At 35.9% G+C, this 19,831-nt stretch overlaps 1 protein-coding gene across 2 annotated transcripts; it reads left to right on the forward strand.

The window, feature by feature from the left end:
- Positions 1 to 1,197: 1,197 nt before the first annotated feature.
- Positions 1,198 to 19,452, forward strand: LOC131972362 (deoxynucleoside triphosphate triphosphohydrolase SAMHD1-like). Of its 2 annotated transcripts, XR_009394459.1 has the most exons (17): positions 1,198 to 1,513; positions 2,909 to 2,975; positions 3,122 to 3,194; positions 4,396 to 4,556; positions 6,261 to 6,376; positions 7,585 to 7,655; positions 10,107 to 10,265; positions 11,360 to 11,460; positions 12,478 to 12,586; positions 12,687 to 12,778; positions 13,920 to 14,035; positions 14,666 to 14,805; positions 16,172 to 16,267; positions 16,977 to 17,081; positions 17,210 to 17,347; positions 17,451 to 17,614; positions 18,423 to 18,549. XR_009394459.1 is itself a non-coding variant. In XM_059334189.1 (16 exons), exons 1-16 carry the CDS (start codon positions 1,333 to 1,335, stop codon positions 18,567 to 18,569), a joined length of 1,872 nt encoding a protein of 623 aa, XP_059190172.1. In that variant the 5' UTR covers positions 1,198 to 1,332; the 3' UTR covers positions 18,570 to 19,452. The 2 variants fall into 2 exon arrangements, 1 of the variants encoding a protein (XP_059190172.1); XM_059334189.1 differs by lacking the exon at positions 17,451 to 17,614 and having other exon boundaries at positions 18,423 to 19,452.
- The last annotated feature ends 379 nt before the right edge of the window (positions 19,453 to 19,831 follow it).

Consider the following 19,831-nt stretch of genomic DNA (forward strand, 5'->3'; position numbering starts at 1 on the left):
ATTTGCCTATAAAACGGAACATTTTCGGGTCGGTGGTGGCGTTTAACTTACAGTCCTGTTCCTTCAAGTATTAATGCTGGTCTAGCCCTGAACACGTGGACATAAATGACTTCCCTTTACGTTAAATGCGCCAGTAAACAGCTTTCAAAAAAGCCGGCACTGCAAGTCCTTCCTCTTCGTCACTGAACACAATCCGAGAGTGATTTGGCCTCGTTCACTGCACAATATGTGGCTCCACCCACAGCGCGCCAACCAATGGGGAGCGACCTCCGTCAAGTTAACCGCAACCAGCAAGTAAAACATCCAAAGGAAGGTGTTTCACTTGTGAAATAAAATCCTAAAATATGTACCCATATTACATACAGTTTGCTAAAGCGGATTAACATTTATAAGGTTTTAATTAAATATTTATTTGTTTGATTTTAAATTTTCCGTAAAAGCATATATAGACGCCTTTAAGTGGTTTTGTATTAATTGGTAAATACAGCATGATGGAGAAAGGTTTAAGCAAATGAATCCATAATCAAAAAAATAGTTGCAGTTCTATGCAAAACAGTTAAAATAAGTTCCACCTTCCATTTATTTATTTTTTAAATTTCTTCTTCATTGTTGGTTTGTTATGGTAAAAAGAAAAGCATTCAATAACAAACACTATATTTTAAACAAAAAAAAAATGAATACAATAATTATCTTTATTATTGTTAAACACAATTAATGATTACACTAAAAAGGAAAATACGGCAAATATATATATATATTAAAAAAAAGTAAAATACGGCATATATATATATGCCGTATTTTACTTTTTTTTACTTTAAAATATATATATATATATATATATATATATATATATATATATATATATATATATATATATATATATTTTAAAGTAAAAAAAAGTAAAATATATGTCGTATTTACTTTTTAGTGTAATCTAATCTAATATACTTATTGCTATACATAAGCTATATATAAGCTATATATAAGTGCTATACGAAGAAAGTCTGACTGAGTGATTGAAAGCTGAATACTTCCTCGTCCATTGTATGTAGATTAGCATTAGCATTCAGTAGTAGATAAAGTATCATATCAGTATCAGTATAAGCGAGCTTTCAATAGACTTTTATTTTGAAAACCAGTACCGGAAACGTCGGTGTTTCGGTTGGGCTTGACGCAACCGGTTCAGACACTAAAACCCGGGTGTTTTCACCGCCGGACTGTCTTCTGTGCAGATCAGCTGTACCGGTCGACGTGTCTAACGTTACCGGGTGTAATTCTGCGGGTCTCTACTGCCTTCACTAACGGTAGTTACCGTCTGCTTGTTGGACCAACATGGCGAACCGAAAACGACCTTTAGAGACGGTTGTGACCAGTAACGACAGCTTCAAAACCCCGGAGAAGAGAGAGCCGGAGGTCCGGCTGCTGGAGACCGACTACATGGGATGGGGAGTGGAGGACACGTGCCGGTACCTGCACACAGAAGGACTCGGAGAGTGGGAAGATACATTTAGAGGTTGGTTTTGTCATTTTTGATCGTTTAAATGTATCATTTTTGCATGGCGGCGATCTCAATAGCAAAAGTCCGTTGCTAATCCGTGGACAGGACAGATATAAAAAATCTTTCCTGCCACATGCCATCACACTGTACAATAACAAATAATAACCTGGTTTATTACATACTGTCTATGCACTTTATGTGTTTTTATGCACACTGTTCATTGCACCTTATTTGTTTCATAGCACCAACATTTTTATACTGTATATTCATATTTATTCTGCACTGGAATTCTATTCTACTCCTTCTTTAGACACTTTATATTTTATTGTATTTTTATTGTATTTTATATATTTTATTGCTTGAAGTATGCCTAGGTTGTTCTTTTTACTTAATTGTGTTGTTATTGTCTCTGTGTGTAATGCTGCTGCTACACTGTAATTTCCCAGCTTGGGATAAATAAAGTATATCTATCTATCTATCTATCTATCTATCTATCTATCTATCTATCTATCTATCTATCTATCTATCTATCTGTGACTCTAAACTACCATCACTTGTGTTTGCTCTGAAGTCTATTATGCTTATTGTCACCCTGTTAAAATACTCGCCTCATCATTTTCATCAATTACATTTTTCAAGTTTTGCAGGAAACACAAAAAACTTCACCAAAAGTGTAACATATGACATGTATAGATCATTTCACTCAAAAAGGATGTAACAAAGGATGGCTATTGGCATAGTAATAACACTGTGTGTAAATTAGGTAACTTAAGAGAAATAAATGACTTGGTAGCACTTTATTTTGAAGGTGTCTACATAAGAGTGACACAAGCCTGTCAGAAACATGACATGACAAGTATCATGAGCATTAATGTTACTTCAAAGTGTCATTAATGTTCATGACACATCCCATGTCATGTTTATGACACGCTCATGTCACTCTTATGTAGACCCCTTCAAAATAAAGTGTTACCATATCTTGCTTAAGTCACAAAGGCATGTTCAAAAAATTGCCTAAGTCACATTTTATTTTGACTTAGGCATAATAAATCAGCTTAAGTCACACACTTGACATAGGCCATTATCTTAAAGGGGTAAAATCACATGATCTGATCAACTGAGGATGTGGGCGATTTTACCACAGGTGGCAAAAAATGACTTAGGCGATTATTTTAACAGTGTGACGTTATGTTTATGTTGATGAGTTTTTTTTCATTGTTTTTTCCTCCTTTTCTCTCCTCACGTTGTGCTGTATTTCTTTCTTTTCATCTCTGTCTTCCTGTCCTGTTCACCTCTGTCATATTGTTTGTGTGTTTTTATACGTTTGGACGGGTTGATGGCTAATTTCGTCGTACTACCCTGTGTAATGATAATAAAGGCTTCTGATTCTTCTGATTCTCTGTTATCCAGCACAAAAAGTCACAGGTGTCGGGCTGCGGTATCTCAAGGATGCTGACCTGGAGAAGATTGGCGTACAGTAAGTGTGTCCTGGTTTTAATCCCGTTGTGGGGTCTGTTAAAAGGTGCCTGGGGCACTATGAGGAGGAAGGAATGTGGCTAAACCGAAATGCAAAATGCTTCTTCACCTAACTTTCCTGTATCTTTTCATCCTGTTGATGTCAAGTTGCCTCGGTGACCGCCTGAAGATCCTACACAGCCTCAGGAAACTGTGGCACATCGAAACGGAGGCAAACAAGGTAACAGCCGTATCTGAATGGTACATTTTCAAGGCTAACTGGATAAGAAAGACATAACATGATAAAGAAGAGGAAATTGTATGATAAACAGTGAAATGTGAAAATGTACAGGGCTTAGTGCAAGATTGGGCCTTGTGTTCTTATCTTATCCCTTCTCTTACTTCGTCAGTTATAGTTTATTTGGGTTTTAAATTCAAAATCACTTCAAAGTAATGACATATAAATCTATTATTGAACAATGACTCCAACAACAGGCACTTTGGTGACACAACACAAGTTGTCAGACCAGTTTTGACAGCATTGTTTCCTGTTCAATGACCTATTTATCTGCCTCAGATCTGCTCATCCTTAACATCACGCACGTTTAAAATGTAACATACTAGTTTAGCTAAATCTACTTCCTTATATTTTACCCAGTTTTTACTTGGTTGTTTCTCACTGCTTTGTTTTGAGCCTGTCATGCTTTATTCTACTCTTTGTTTTAAATCAGGGGTCTCAAACTCAAATTACCTGGCGGCCGCTGGAGGCAGTATCAAAATGACCAAAAAAAGACACAAAATTACTAAAAAAGGACACAAATGACCAAAAAGTCACAAAATTACAAAAAAAGACAAAATTACCCAAAAAAGACACAAAATTACCAAAAGACACAAAAAAAACCTAAATTACTTAAAATAGAAACAAAATGACCAAAAAAATACACAGATTTACCAAAAAAGAAAAATTAAGAAAGACACAATTATTAAAAAAAGACACAAAATGACACAAAATGACAAAAAAAGAAACAAAATCTTTTTTTTTTTAAAAAAGACAAAATTACAAAAAAAAATAAACAAAATTACCAAAAAAGACACAAAATTATTTTAAAAAGACACAAAATTACTAAAAAAAGTAATTAAAGGGACCTTCCACACACAACACGGTAAAGTGCCATTCATATAAAACTCACATTAAACTTTCATATCAAGGTGAGGGCCACAAAATATCGTCACGAGGGCCGCAATTGGCCTGCGGGCCGCGAGTTTGAGACCCATGTTTTAAATGGTGTAAAACATTTGAAATGTTTATTAGTATATGTATATGTGTTCTATCCTAGTGTCCTAGTGTTGGTTGAAAAACGACTTCAAAGCACCAAAAGATGAACACACATTATGAACTGTGAAGTCAGTTTGTTAACCGTGTGTTGTCGTGTCTCCTGCAGGTGTTTAACGATCCGATCCACGGTCACGTGGAGCTGCACCCTCTGCTCATCAAAATCATCGACACGCCTCAGTTCCAGAGATTGCGACACCTCAAGCAGCTCGGAGGGGCCTACTTTGTGTTTCCTGGTGCATCCCACAACCGCTTTGAACATTGCATAGGGTACGTCCTCTGTTACACACAGGGTCTTAAACATTACGCCTTTAGAATGAGGCATCTCGACTAGGGCTTGACAGTAAACCTTAACTCTGACACTGTAAAAAAAAAATCTGTTTAATTTTCTCTAAAATCCCGACAGCTGTGGTTGCCAGAAATTCACTGTGAAAATTACAGTGAGTGGGTTTTCTACTGTAAATTTAAATGGAAATATCAGGAAAACTTTATCTTAGACTGAAAAGTCCCATTATTTTTAAGGTTATTGTGTCCTTGTGACAATATGGTATTTCTACATTAATTTTACAGGAACATTTCACATTTAACAGTAAAACTTTTTTCTTTCTTTACGGTAATTAAAAGTGTCTACTATGGCTATATGCAATTTTTAATTTTTACGCCCTATTTCTCATGTAATTTGACAGTGTTTTACCCTAATTTCTACAAACATTTTTTACAGTGTAGCTCCAAACTCCTAAAAGAAAAAGGTTTTGGTAAAAAAATTGACCAAAAATGCTACCCGCCCCTACTAAACTGGTATGTTGCATCACTCCAGAGAACATTTTTGGGGAACCAGCTCTCTGCCTTTTGCTTTAGTCATTTGAATTTCCTTTCGCTCTCTGTAAATTACATGTAAATCTGCTCTGGACTTCAGCTACACCATTAATTATGGTGCAGGTGCAGCAGCAGGACAGTCATGTCAAAACTGAAAGCTAAAATCTCGATTGCCCCACCCGTGGCTGGCTGTTAGCTTAAGTTTTCTATGAGTAGTTTAGTTTATTATCAAGATCCCTATTAGCTGCAGCAAAGCCACAGATATTCTTCCTGAGGTCCAACGGTATCAAATATACAGTTGAAAACACAAAACATAAACATTATAAAAATTAAGAACAAAACAAAACAAAAAAAATCACATACTAATCCATATTACACACGTTTCTACATATCATATATGTATACATCATTACATCTACTAAAACATAATACATGTATTGTATATTAGGGTTGTCAAAAGTATCGATACTCAAAAAAGTATTGATAGTAAAACGTTTTATCCGGATACGATACTCATTTTCAAAAGTATAGATAATAAGTTTACATAAATGTTGGTGACTGAAAAGTGTTAAGTCCCAGAATGAAGCAGAGAAAAGTCGACCTGCAACCAAACAGCAACACACACAAAAATATTGTTCTAATTGTTATTGTTTAATGTATTTATTTATTTTTTGCACTACCTCAGACCTGAAGCTTGTTATCATAGTTGCAGTTTCTTTTTGCACAACTGTTTTTTACTATAAATATTTAACCAGTGGTTCTGTTAATTTTTACATGTTGCATTTTTCTTGTAAATACAAATATTTCTGTTAAATTTTAGGGTCTTTTTTATCCTTGTGGTATCGAAAATGGTATCGAATATTTTCCTGAGTATCTGTATCGAGTTGAAAATTTAAATATCGTGACAACCCTATTGTATATACATTCATTCTACAGCATACACATTATAATAACGTATATCATATAGCTATAGAAATATACTATATGAGTAAAGCATGCATTTTAAACAGCAGTATCGCAGTCGATCATATTCATTTGATTGTGGATAGCAAAAACCATGATTTTGTTATATGATTGGTTGTGCTACATAGGCTCTTTGGTCATGTTTTGTTGAACTGACATTGTATATGTGAGGTGTTTGGTTGTGTGTTGGTGCAGGGTGGGACACTTGGCAGGGAGACTCGTCCAAGCTCTGAATGACAGACAGCCAGAACTCCTCATCTCCCGCAGAGACATCCTGTGTGTGCAGATCGCTGGGCTCTGCCACGACCTGGGTGAGCTTTACACCACAAGTCCTCACATGTTTCAGACTCCAACCTCTGGGGATAAGAATGGAAGTGAAACCATATTTATGAACTCCCTTTTTTCCAGAGAGGAATAGAGCACAAGTAACTTAGTGCAGAGTTCAGACACGGTAATAAAAATAAAAAAAACCTTTTATTAAACCCCATATTCAAACCATATTTATTAACATCCTTTTTTCCAGAGAAGAATAGAACACAAGTAAATTAGTTCACATGCAGCAATAAAAATCCAAAAACCTTTTATTAAAACCCATATTGAAACTATATTTATTAACTTCCTTTTTTCCAGAGAAGAATAGAACACAAGTAAATTAGTTCACACGCAGCAATAAAAACTTAGTGCAGAGTTCATACGCAGCAATAAAAATCCAGAAACATTTTATTGAACCCCATATTGAAACAATATTTATTAACTTCCTTTTTTCCAGAGAAGAATAGAACACAAGTAACTTAGTGCAGAGTTCACATGCAGCAATAAAAATCAAAAAAGTTTTAATTGAACCCCATATTTATTAACTTCTTTTTTTCCAGAGTGGAATAGAACACAAGTAACTTAGTGCAGCAATAAACAGCAATAAAAATCAAAAAACCTTTTATTGAACCCCATATTGAAACCATATTTATTAACTTCCTTTTTTCCAGAGAAGAATAGAACACAAGTTACTTAGTGCAGAGTTTACATGCAGCAATAAAAATCAAAAAACCTTTTATTAAACCCCATATTGAAACAATATTTATTAACTTCCTTTTTTCCAGAGAAGAATAGAACACAAGTAAATTAGTTCACACGCAGCAATAAAAATCAAAAAACCTTTTATTGAACCCCATATTGAAACCATATTTATTAACTTCCTTTTTTCCAGAGAAGAATAGTACACAGGGAACTTAAGGCAGAGTTTACCCACAGCAATAAGAATCAGAAAACCTTTTATTGAACCCCATATTTATTAACTTCCTTTTTTCCAGAGTGGAATAGAACACAAGTAAATTAGTGCAGAGTTCACACACAGCAATAAAAATCAGAAAACCTTTTATTGAACCCCATATTGAAACCATATTTATTAACTTCCTTTTTTCCAGAGAGGACTAGAACACAAGTAACTTAGTGCAGAGTTCACATGCAGCAATAAAAATCCAGAAACCTTTTATTGAACCTCCCCCCCTTTTCTATTTTCCAGGACACGGGCCATTTTCCCACATGTATGATGGGATGTTCATCCCCAAAGCACGTCCAGGAATCACCTGGAAGGTAAGCAACAATGTGGTTTAAATTTCTCTTGTCCTTTGCTGAATGTACTAAGTGTCAAAACAAACTTTGAGCCAACGTTGGAGATTATTTAATGGTTTAGTTCATACACTAACTTTGGGTTATTTACTTCGAGTTCATTAGTTGCAAAGGTAGATTATATAAATCCACTTTTTCTTGAAAACGCAGACAAACTGGGAAAGTCTCTTCTAGTCTTCTGACTAATCTGAATCTGTTTAATTCCCTCTGGCCTGTATTGGCCTGTGTTGTTGGCGTGTTCTGTTTTACTGAGGTTTCAGATCCCTGTCATGATTCATCAGAAATGTATTTGACAGTTAAGGACGCAAACAAACAACCTTTTAGTAACAACTGCAACATACTAGCCCAGGCATGCACCATCTGAACCTAATTACTGCAGAGAATGTTTGGTTTTTGCTCTTAAAGTTAGTTTGCAACTGCTTTGGAAAGATATTTTCAAAGAGATGGACATACTGTGTGTAGAAAAAATGGGAAAAGTCAGGCGGACGGATAATAACTACCTTCTGGAAAAAGGCTGGCTATTTTTGAAAAGTTACTGGAATAGGCCTTGAGTAGATAATAGCACTCAGAAGAAAGGCTCTCTTCTGAGTGCTATTATCTACTATGTAATGTGGTCCACTGTAACTTTATTTGTAATTATCTGAGAGTCCAACAAATGTAAAGCTGTTTGCTAGAATGATCTACCTGCCAAACACAGATTCTCTCATCACATAACCCCAAAATCAAATAATAAATTCATCCATCCATCCATTCTCGTCCGCTTATCCGGGGCCGGGTCGCGGGGGCAGCAGGCTATATACAGGGTTCGTACGGATGCTTGAAATCCTTGAAAATGCTTGAATTTAAATGTTGTATTTTCAAGGTTTGAAAAGTGCTTGGATTTTGGATAAAGTGCTTGTAAATGCTTGAAATTCTTCCTGTATTTCTCTTGCAATCCGACTATAGATAACCACATTTTCAATGGAAAAAAATATATAAACTGAACAGCCTATAGCCTATAATCTGAAATGAAGACCGCTCCACCTGCGTCTTCTTGTTTCTGAAATGTTTCTTGTTGCTCTACTCTGTATCTTCTTACTGAAGGCAGTTTTTCTAATTCCTAGTGGATGTGAGGGCTCCTGAAGTAGCCTATTTGTGGGTCTTTCCTCCTAGTTTGGGTCGTGTTTAGTTCCACCAGCTGCCGGTTGATGATTTTTGTGAGCTTCCTTGTGCTCCTAGCCCCTAGATTCCCATACCAGTATGTTTTATGAGATTAGCAAACTACTTTTAGTTTTAAAAGTGTAATACCATTGCTGGTGGCATAGTTAAGTGAAATTACCCCTTTTAGTATCGAAGTACTCATCTAAAACAGCCATTTACAACCGTTGAAATGTTTGAAGCACCTTGAAAAGTGCTTGAATTTGACCACTGAAAAAGTGTACGAACCCTGTATATACACTACCGGTCAAAAGTTTTAGAACACCCCAATTTTTCCAATTTTTTATTGAAATTCAAGCAGTTCAAGTCAAATGAACAGCTTGAAAGGGTACAAAGGTAAGTGGTGAACTGCCAGAGGTAAATAAAAAAAGGTAAGCTTAACCAAAACTGATAAATAATGTACATTTCAGAATTATAAAAGTAGGCCTTTTTAAGTGAACAAGAAATGGGTTAACAACTTAACTCTGTGGAGTCTTGGGCTATTTTGTCCATTTTTGAATTCTTTTCATGTCTTTGTAAGTCATTTTGTGTCTTTTTTTGGTCATTTTGTGTCTTTTTTTTAGTCCTTTAGTCCAACATAAAATGTGATTTTGAATCTTTTTTTTACTTTCAAAACACTATCATGCTCAATCAAGAATTTTAAATGTTGCAAATGTGCATTTCAGAGTACACTGAGACATTAAACTGCATCATTTTCAATTAAATTCTGGAAAAGTTGGTGTGTTCTAAAACTTTTGACCAGTAGTGTATATAAATAATAAATCACCATCTAAAACTCCATCCTTGCGCAAACTATAAGGACACTCTTTGCCCTCTTTTCATTCGTCCTTGACATTGGTTAATTGGTTCATAGTTATAAAGTTTAATCCCGCTCTACAAGAAGGTGTGAAGTTCCAGCAATAAACAGCAAAGGCTGTTTTAAAGACCTTTATAATGACCATGATGTCATTTTAACTGTAAGCATGACCATGTAGGGCTAAGATAGCACTGTTCAGCACGCCAAGTATCACTGATAAGAACTACAAGGTACACACATTATGTATTATAACCACTGACTTGTCGTACGCCAAACGTGAGATAAGACCAGTATTCATTCATATCCTGTCATGTAATTGCTGAGATAAGCTCTTTCTATTTGAGTAATGAGTCTTTGTGCTTTCATTTTCACACTGTGACCATTGACATTACCATATTAATAGGAGTCTGTTTACGTTGCAGCACGAGGAGGCCTCTCTAGAAATGTTTGACTACCTGGTGGAGGACAATGGCCTGAGCCCAGTGATGGAGCAGCACGGCCTGGTGCTGCCTGAGGACCTGGACTTTATTAAGGAACAGATTGCTGGGCCACTGGGCTCTAATGCAGCTCAAGGCCAGAAGGTAGCCAATTCCACCTTAACTCACTTGTTATTTTCGGTTACAAAAAAACAAAGACAACAAAATAAAATCATGTTTTTACGAAAGAATCCATCAGACAGCAACCGAAAAAGGAATAGGCTGAAGCCCCAAGGCTTATTTTTGCCTCTCCTGTACCATCTACATGTATACATTATATATATATTACATTTACTGAATAATTCACATTGTTACAAAACACGATACCTTAAACTGAAAAATCAAATTCAATCAAATTTCATTGTAACCCTTGATAATTTTATACTTTAAAGTCTTCTTGAAAACTAACATAGAATTACACATCTTTATTTCATCATTTAGTCCATAATTCCATAATTTTACACCCAAAACTGACACACATCTGTACTTAAGATTAGTTCTGACTTTGTGAGTTTCAAACATTAGCAACCCCCTTAAGTTATAAATCCGCCGCCTTAATTTAAACATTTTTTTAATACAAACAGGAATTGACATGTTTACCGCTCGAAACATAATTTCTAATGATTTTGAATATACAATGTCCTGAAATTTTAACGTGTGTGATCTTATAAAAAGCTGATTTATAGAATCACGTTATCCAACTTAATTTATTATCCTGATAGCTCTTTTCTGCAGTTTAATTATTGGATCTAGGTTTGTTACACTTACACTTAGAATGGCAGCTTGTTTATTTAAGCCTAGAACCTGAAATCTTATATAGAAACTGTATGTTGTCTATTTGTTGTTTTATACACTGCTTGTACACCTAATAACTAGTAAATAACATATTTGCCTTTGTGTTTGCTTATCTTTTAGTTTTGTTTCCTGGTGTATTTAGCTTTATGTCTTGGTGTACCTCCATCTTCTTATCAATCAATGAAAATCAAATCAAAATCAGAGTTGTATTTGAACAGGAGTGGAGCCAGAACAGTGCCTTGTGGAGCCCCTGTGCTGCTCATTAATGTCCCAGAAACACAGTTTCATCTTATCACTGTATAAGAACACGGAAAGACACCACAACCACAGTCAACTTCCTTGTATGCTTGAACAGGCTTGAACAATGTAACTCATTCTTTGCTGTAATCCTGTCATCTACACAGTGGGCGTATAAAGGCCGCCCAGAAGACAAGTCCTTCCTTTATGAAATCGTGGCCAACAAAAGAAACGGCATCGATGTGGACAAGTGGGACTACTTTGCCAGGTGGGGCTTGTTGATCTGTTTGTTTCTTTAGTAAAAATTAGGGTTGTGAACGACAAACTGACGCGACCGGATATTCGGTTTAACAAGTGAGAGATACAGCTGCGTGGGTAGCAGCTTCCTCAATCGATACAAATCAGCCATGAATTCCTGGATGAATCGGTTGTAGAGTCATAGATCGGGTATCACCAGACTTGGAATCGGTTGGCGGCTTCACAAATTTACAGTTTGCGACATCCGTTTCTAATGACTGCGGCAGCTTTAACAGCTGTAGACATGCACTAATAATAATAATAATAATAATAAAAGTTTTCTCTGTTTAACAAACACCTGCACATGAAGCTGAATTGTACTGTGAACTGTGTCCTGCTCAGGGACACGGGAATGCCTTTATATTATGTTATTCATTTATTAGCCTATTATTTGCGTCTTTATATAGACGATCCTGGTGATAAATTCATTATTTAATATCCCAGCTGAACACTGGCCAATGTTTTATTAGGTTAGATGATTAAGGGAAAGTATAAATTATGTCACTCAGATCAAACCTGCACTCAGGAATTATCAGCCTCACGTGGGACTGAATTGAAATGACAAAAAAAAAAGCTTCTAGAATGATCTTTCTTTTAATTTATTATAAATGTAGAAAGATGTTTGTGGTCTTTTTGTCATTCAGACCCACAATGAAATAGATTTTTAACTCCATGGTGAATCAGAAGATAAATAAAATATAAAACTTGTGAGTGACACACTATAAAATGTCTACAATAAATATTAACCGTAGAATCAAATCGTATCGTTCTCACACTGTATCGAATCGGTTCGTGATAAAAGTATATCGTTTTTTAATTGAATCATAACCTGTGTATCTAGATGCGAATCAAATCGTTTATCACAGAGAGTTAGGCAATTAAACACAAAACATGAATATTCAGTGTATGATTGGGTGCATTTTTACTAGGGTTGCCTAACTGCCTGTTTTTCCACACATTTGTTGACTCTGTCTCCGTGCTCTCTCAGGGACTGCTACCACCTCGGCATCCAGAACAACTTTGACTATCGGCGCTTCCTAAAGTTTGCCAGGGTGTGTGAGGTGGACGGGCAGAAGCACATCTGCACTAGAGACAAGGTGCCCACTTTGTTATATCTGCTCTTTAATCTGCTTTTAAAGCATCCATTCCTTTTGTTGATTAGGTGTGACTAACATTCAGATCATTCTTTTTTAACAGGAGGTGGGAAATCTGTATGACATGTTCCACACGAGGAACTGTCTCCACAGAAGAGCCTACCAGCACAAAGTGGGCAACATCATAGAGACTATGTGAGTAGCTAATCGATTCGATGTATCTTGTTGACTTTGCTTTCATATTAACTTATTAAAAAGGGATAATGTTGGTCAAATGAGTTGAAAGGTCAGGGTACAGAAGAACAATCTGCGGTTACACAGATGAAGACCCACTCAACAGATTATATAAAACAAAAATGGGAAAGAGAGTTGGAAATTGCAATCTCCTCAGAGGAATGGACTGCCAGATGTCGACCACAAACTCACACACTGCAGAAAACGTGTGTCTAAAAACAAGATAATAACACTAAATCTGAGGGAAATGATCTTGCTGCATGGACAGATAATTTCAGACAAGATTTCTTAAATTCAGATTATTAAATCTAGAAATAAGCATGTTGAACGCTTAAAATAAGAAATTAACTCTTAAAACAAGATAAATGATCTAACACTTCTAAATCTAAAGCTTTTTTTATCTTGGTAAGAAACAAATAATTCCTGCTAATTCGTGTTAGCATTAACTGGGATGTTCATTTTGGCTAGCAAAAAACAAAAACAAAATGTAAGTTACTTAACGTTCAAATAAACTGTCATTAAGTGAAAATACAGTGAAAGGGTCAAAGTTATGAGACCAAACCGCTAAACATCCTTTTTTATATCTATATAACGTTATATATAACTTTATTGACAAGTTGCCATGGATACGCCTTGTTCTGCTTCTCTCGCCTTGTTAGTGACCTGTCAATCAAATGTAGCCCCGCCCCAAATCATATGATTCTTTATCTTCTATTTTCTTCTAAATGGGGCCATTATTTGAACTATTAACATGAAATTGTCTTGAAGAAGATTTTTTACTAGTGATTGAGACCATAGTGTTGTCCTTAAAAAAAAAATTCTGAGGTAATAAATCAAGTGAGAAGTTTTCTCATTTTGCATTGAAATGAATGGACAGTGGACAGGTGTTTTTTGCAACCAATCTTAGCGCCCCCTGCTGGGATTTTTTGGCAGAATGCAGCTTAAGGCACTTCCTGGTTTGCCTCCTTGCTCAGACACGGAGGTTGCCGCCTGGCGAGCACTTATGTGTATTATTCAATGTGAAAGAATTTGTGTGTATATGACCCCATGTTTGTGTTATGAAAAGAAAAAAAAAGGGATAATGTTGGCTGTGATTATCCAGGATCACAGAGGCCTTTTTAAAAGCAGACAATCACATCTGGTTTGAAGGCTCAAAAGGGAAGAAGTTCACTCTCTCCACGGCCATCGACGACATGGAGGCCTACACCAAGCTGACAGGTCTGTAGAAACCACTGTGTTCCATATCAACACACTATTTTGTGTTTATTTTTAGGAAAATGCTTAGTTTTAGTTTAGTTTCTGTTAGTTTTAGTTTTTTTGTAATGGGGTATTTGTTGGGTGCAAGATAAAAAAAAGTCACAATAAATGTTTCCTTTATTTCCTTTGTTTATCCATCTTAACCCCAATTAGTTTATTAAGTCATAAAACCAGATAGATGAAATAGATTTCATATCAACCAAAAAGTCTTACGTATGAAAAAAGTTGACAAAGACGAAAATAAAGGACATTTTTACTATAATTTTAGTTCGTTTTGTAACCACCACCTTTTATACAGTTTCAGTTAGTTATCGTTTTTATAAAAACTCTCGTTTCTATTTTTATTTCAGTTAACAAAAATGTTTTTATGTTAACTATAATAACCTTGCTCTGTACATGTATACTTTAGAAAAGAAAAGAAGACGAGCTGGCATCTTACCAAGATACAAAATTTTAAAAAAAAAGTAATTCTTAGTTTTTCATGCTGTCTCTGACGTTTATAAGTAATTTCATCTTTTAAATGATTTCATTTAATGATTTTGTTTCTTCAGTTTGCTTCATCTGACCTGTTCCCCCTATAATGTCCCGTAGATCACGTGTTTGAACAAATCCTCCACTCCTCTACCCCGGAGCTGGCCGAGTCCAGGCAGATTCTACGCAACATCATCTGTCGACGGCTCTACAAGTGTCTCGGACAAACGCAGGCGGATAAACCCATGACTGTCAACAGGGTGTGTGTTTGTGTCTTTTGTATAGCTGTATGGCAACACGCATCCTCTGCAAATTATTATTTTACAGGGTTCATACGGGTGCTTGAAATCCTTGAAAATGCTTGAATTTAAATGTTGTATTTTCAAGGTTTAAAAAGTGCTTTTGGATTTTGGATAAAGTGCTTGTAAATGCTTGAAATTCTTACTGTATTTCTCTTACAATCTGACTATATCCATCTAGAGCAGGGATCTCAAACTCAAATTACCTGGGGGCAGTTTCAAAATGACCAAAAAAAGACACAAAATGACCCAAAAAAAAATACACAAAATGATTGAAAAAACACTAAATTACTAAAAAAGACACAAAATGACCAAAAAGATATAAAATGACAGGAAAAAAAACTAAATTACTTTAAAAAGAAATAAAATGACCAAAAAAAGACACAGAATTACCAAAAAAGACACAAACTTATTTAAAAAAAGAAACAAAATTATTTAAAAAAGACACAAAATTATTTTAAAAAGACACAAAAATTTTCAGAAAAGACACAAAATTACAAAAAAAGACACAAAATTACCAAAAGAAGACATAGATTTACCAAAAAAGTATTAAATAAAAGACACAAAATTATTAAAAAAGACGCAAAATTATTATTTTTTAAAAAGACACAAAATTACCAAAAAGACACAGAATTATAAAAAATACACAATTTTTTTTTTAAAAGACACAAAATTATTAAATCAGACGCAAAATAATAAAAAAAAGACAAAATTATTTAAAAAAGACACAAAAGTGAAATCTCCCCCTTTTTAATATGTAAGTACTCATCTAAAACATGAAATTTACAACAGGTGTAAGATACTGGAAAGGCTTGAAAATTTACCTTGAAAGTCCTTGAAAATTGCTTGAATTTAACCACTGCTAAAGTGTACGAACCCTGATTTTAGTTATAACCACGTTAGTCCCATTTGAATAGTACATCTATAGTAAAAACGACTATTTCAGTGTTTGAGTACTCATATTTTGTGAAGCAATTTGTTGTATTATCCACTTGTTTTTTGTGTGTGTGGTTGTTCGCTGGTCTTGCAATGTATTCTGAGATGCTTTTGTGTTGCCGTGTAGGACTTCAACTAACAATAATTATCATTATTGATTAATTTATCATATCAGTGATCTGTTATTAAATCTAAAACAATGTCAGAATAAGGTGAAAAATGAACTTTGCCAGAGCTTGAGGTGGTTGAATGTATTTTATGTATCACTTTTAATAGCTGAAGTTAAATTGGTACCAATATGATAGAAAGCCATGGTTCAGATGTTATGTAATGTCCCTACAAAGATGAAAAAGTAACACTCCACCACTTCCTGCTCTTTTTTCTATATAAGGAGGTGCTTCGCAGCTGGGAAAAAGAGCTGGCTCGACTGGTCCCTCAGAGCGGCTCCCAGGACGTCGAGCTGCAGCCAGAGGACTTTGTAGTTAACGTAAGTTTTTAATATGATTGCTTTAAATATGTTGCATTTACTAAAACCCATAGACTGTATAAATAATGGACGTAGTCACCGTGACGACACCCATTGGTGAAAACTGAGCAGCGACTCCTTGGAGTGTCTGTTATGAGACCAAACTGCTAAACGTCCTTTTTTCTATCTATATAACGTTATATATAACTTTATTGACACGTTGCCGTGGATACGCATTGTTCTGCTTCTCACCTGATGATGGCTCGCCTTGTCAGTGACCTGTCAATCAAAGGTAGCCCCGCCCCAAATCATACGATTCTTTATCTTCTATTTTCTTCTAAATGGGGCCATTATTAGAACTATTAACATCAGATTGTCTTGAAGAAGATTTTTTACTAGTGATTGAGACCATAGTGTTGTCCTAGAAAAACTTTCTGAGGTAATAAATCAAGTGAGAAATTTTCTCATTTTGCATTGAAATGAATGGACATAAATGTTTTTGCAGCCAAACTTAGCACCCCCTGCTGGAATTTTTGGTAGAATGCAGCTTAAGGCACTTCCTGGTTTGCCTCCCTGCTCAGACCCGGAGGTTGCCGCCTGCTAAAGCCTCAAAACATTATATTTTTCAGTTATGAATTTTATCTCCATTGTATGCTATAAATGGCTTATCCTTTGGGGTTTACAGCATGATGAGCTTGATGATCTAAAAGCTCCTCCTCTTCTCTTTTAGGTCATTTTTATGGACTATGGGATGAAAGAAAAGAACCCCATCAACAATGTGCGTTTCTATTGCAAGGATGACCCAACCACAGCAATCCAGATACGCAAGAACCAGGTCAGAACCGTGGAAGAGACCACATCATTCAAGTCCTTATCTGCCTTTGCGTTTCTTTCTTTATGAGTGTGGAGACACAGTTTGTCTCAAATTGATGCCTCAAAATAAACTGCTGTTGTTCTTGTCAGGTGTCTAAACTTCTCCCGGAGCAGTTTGCCGAGCAGCTGATCAGAGTCCACTGTAAGAAGACAGATGAAAAGAGTCTGGAGGCAGCCAAGAAACACTTTGTCCAGTGGTGCATGAACATGAACTTCTCAAAGCCTCAGGTAAAATTAATTAGCTAGGATGGAGAGAACTGTACAGTTTAATGCAATGACAATGTCCGTTGTTGCCTCAACCCCAATCAGGTTCCCCATTACTCCACTATAGGGCTGTTTCCACTACCGGCCAATACCCGGAATGAGGCGGGTCTCACTTACTGAAGCGCCCCTAATTTGAATACGAGCCGTCCGGAGCAGAGTTTTGCAGGGTCTTTTTTCTCCCTTGAAAAAAGCCTGGTTGCTGATTGGATAGAACGCTAAGCAGGATGTGAGGTAGTACTCTACCCGACAACAACACGCGCCATTTGTAAAATCCAGCGGAGCAGTGTTGCCAACTTAGCGACTTTGTTGCTATATTTAGCGACTTTTCAGACCCCCTTAGTGACTATTTTTCAAGCGACTGGAGACAAATCAAGCGACTTTTTCTTGTGTTTTTGGAGACTTTTGGAGACTCGTTCTTACTCTTCTAACTGCAATGTCAGGCCCTGCAACAGTAATGTTACTTAAACCAAGGTTATTATAGTTAGCGAAAAATAACGAAAAAAATAGAATTAAAAAACATTTTCCTTAACAGAAATAAAAAATAAAAACAAGTTTTTAAAAAATGATATCTAACTGAAACTGTATTTTGTTGTTAGAAAACTAACTAAAATTATAGTGAAAATGTTCTTCGTTTTCGTCTTTGTCAACTTTTTTCATACGTTAACCTTTTTGGTTGATATGAAATCTATTTCATCTATCTGGTTTTATGACTTAATAAACTTATTAGGGTTAAGATGGATAAGACAAAGGAAATAAAGGCAAAATTTATTGTGACCTTATTGAGTCTGGCACCCAACAAATACCCCATTACAAAAAAACTAAAACTAATAAAAACTAAGCATTTTCCAAAAAAATAAAAACGAATTAAAACTAGCAAACTCACTCTAAAAACTCATTAAAACTAACTGAATTTGAAAACAAAAATTGACAATGAAATTAGAACTAAAACTAAAGAAAACTCCAAAACTATTATAACCTTGGTTTAAACTCTATGCTGCTCGTTTTAACGCTGATCTGTGTTGTTTTTTTTCACACACAGGACGGAGACATAATAGCACCTGAGCTGACTCCTCTGAAAGCCAGCTGGTCGAACAACAACGATGGCGACGGCGGCAGCTCGAGGGAGGTCAACGGTGTTAGTGTAAACGGACAAAAGAGAGCCAAAGTTCAGCTCACATTCACCTAAGTAAGAGGAAGAGAACACATCCCCCTCTGTTACACATTCAGTAAATGAGACGGCGTTGTCTGAAAATTATATTTTTCTACGAGTTGTGAGAGGTGAGTGTGTCGGTGAGCACAGCAGAGATTAAAAATAATTATGTTTTGAAGAATTAAATGGCAATTCAGGGCCTGAACTCTGGGTTTTTACACAGATCCCTCATGTCTTTGTTTTACTTTGATCATTTTAATCAGGTTTTTATTTTCCTTTTTTCCATTTGAAGCTTTAAGTTGACACGATAGCTGACTATTCTGTACGCAGTTGTGTTACGAACAACAAATCATGGTGTGTTGGAATGTTTTACTCTGAATATGTGCACAGAAGCTTTCAGGGCAGCGTGTTTTTACAGCCGATGCGTTTCAGGGTATTTCTTTTATTCAGCTTTCAGTTACACTTTGGGTTTGTTTTTGTTTTTCGAGGCTTTTAAAAGAAGTGCATCATGCATCTGCAGTCTAAATGTTTCTGTGCACCGTGCAGGTTCTGACATTTAAAAGCATGCATTCGTTTTACCCGACTTTATTTGAATGTATTTATTTTTCAAAGGTGTTTTCTGGTTGAGTGTGTTTTGTATTACTTTATTTATTGTTCTTACACAAAGAAGCTGTCTCAGAGTTTTTCTCCCCAACTTATAGATCTGCAACATTTTAAATGGAAACTTGGATCACTGTTAAAATGTTTTTCCTCTCAAAGAAATGTGATCTCGTCCCACTTGCCTCATAGCTGCCTGTTTTTATTTTGCTGATTGTGTAAAAAAAGAAAAATATTTTTGGAACAATGCAAAGGGAAGTTTACCTCTGGGTTTTAGTACATATCCTATAACAAGTATTCTTGGTAAAATAAAAAATAAAACTCCTCCCCTTAGTTGTCTCCTTGTAAATGAACTAGTTGTACCACCTCTCTGGGTCAGGTTATCCGCTCACATGGCTTCTCCTATCACCGCTATGCAGATGACACTCCGCTCTATCTGTCATTTCCTCCTGATGACCCATCGGTCTCTGAGCCTCTCTGACATCGCCACTTGAATGAAGGCACATCACCTCCAGCTGAACCTCTCAAAAACTGACCTGCTGCTCCTCCCTGCTAAACCTACAATACACCTCAACATCAAAACTGACTCCAACTCACCTTATCCAGTCATGTCGCCTCAGTTGCCCGGTCATGCCGCTTTGCACTTTACAACATCAGAAAAATCAGACCTTACCTAACTCAACATGCCACTCAACTCTTGA

The sequence above is a fragment of the Centropristis striata genome, chromosome 5 (assembly GCF_030273125.1).
Source record: "Centropristis striata isolate RG_2023a ecotype Rhode Island chromosome 5, C.striata_1.0, whole genome shotgun sequence".
Lineage (NCBI taxonomy): Eukaryota > Metazoa > Chordata > Actinopteri > Perciformes > Serranidae > Centropristis > Centropristis striata.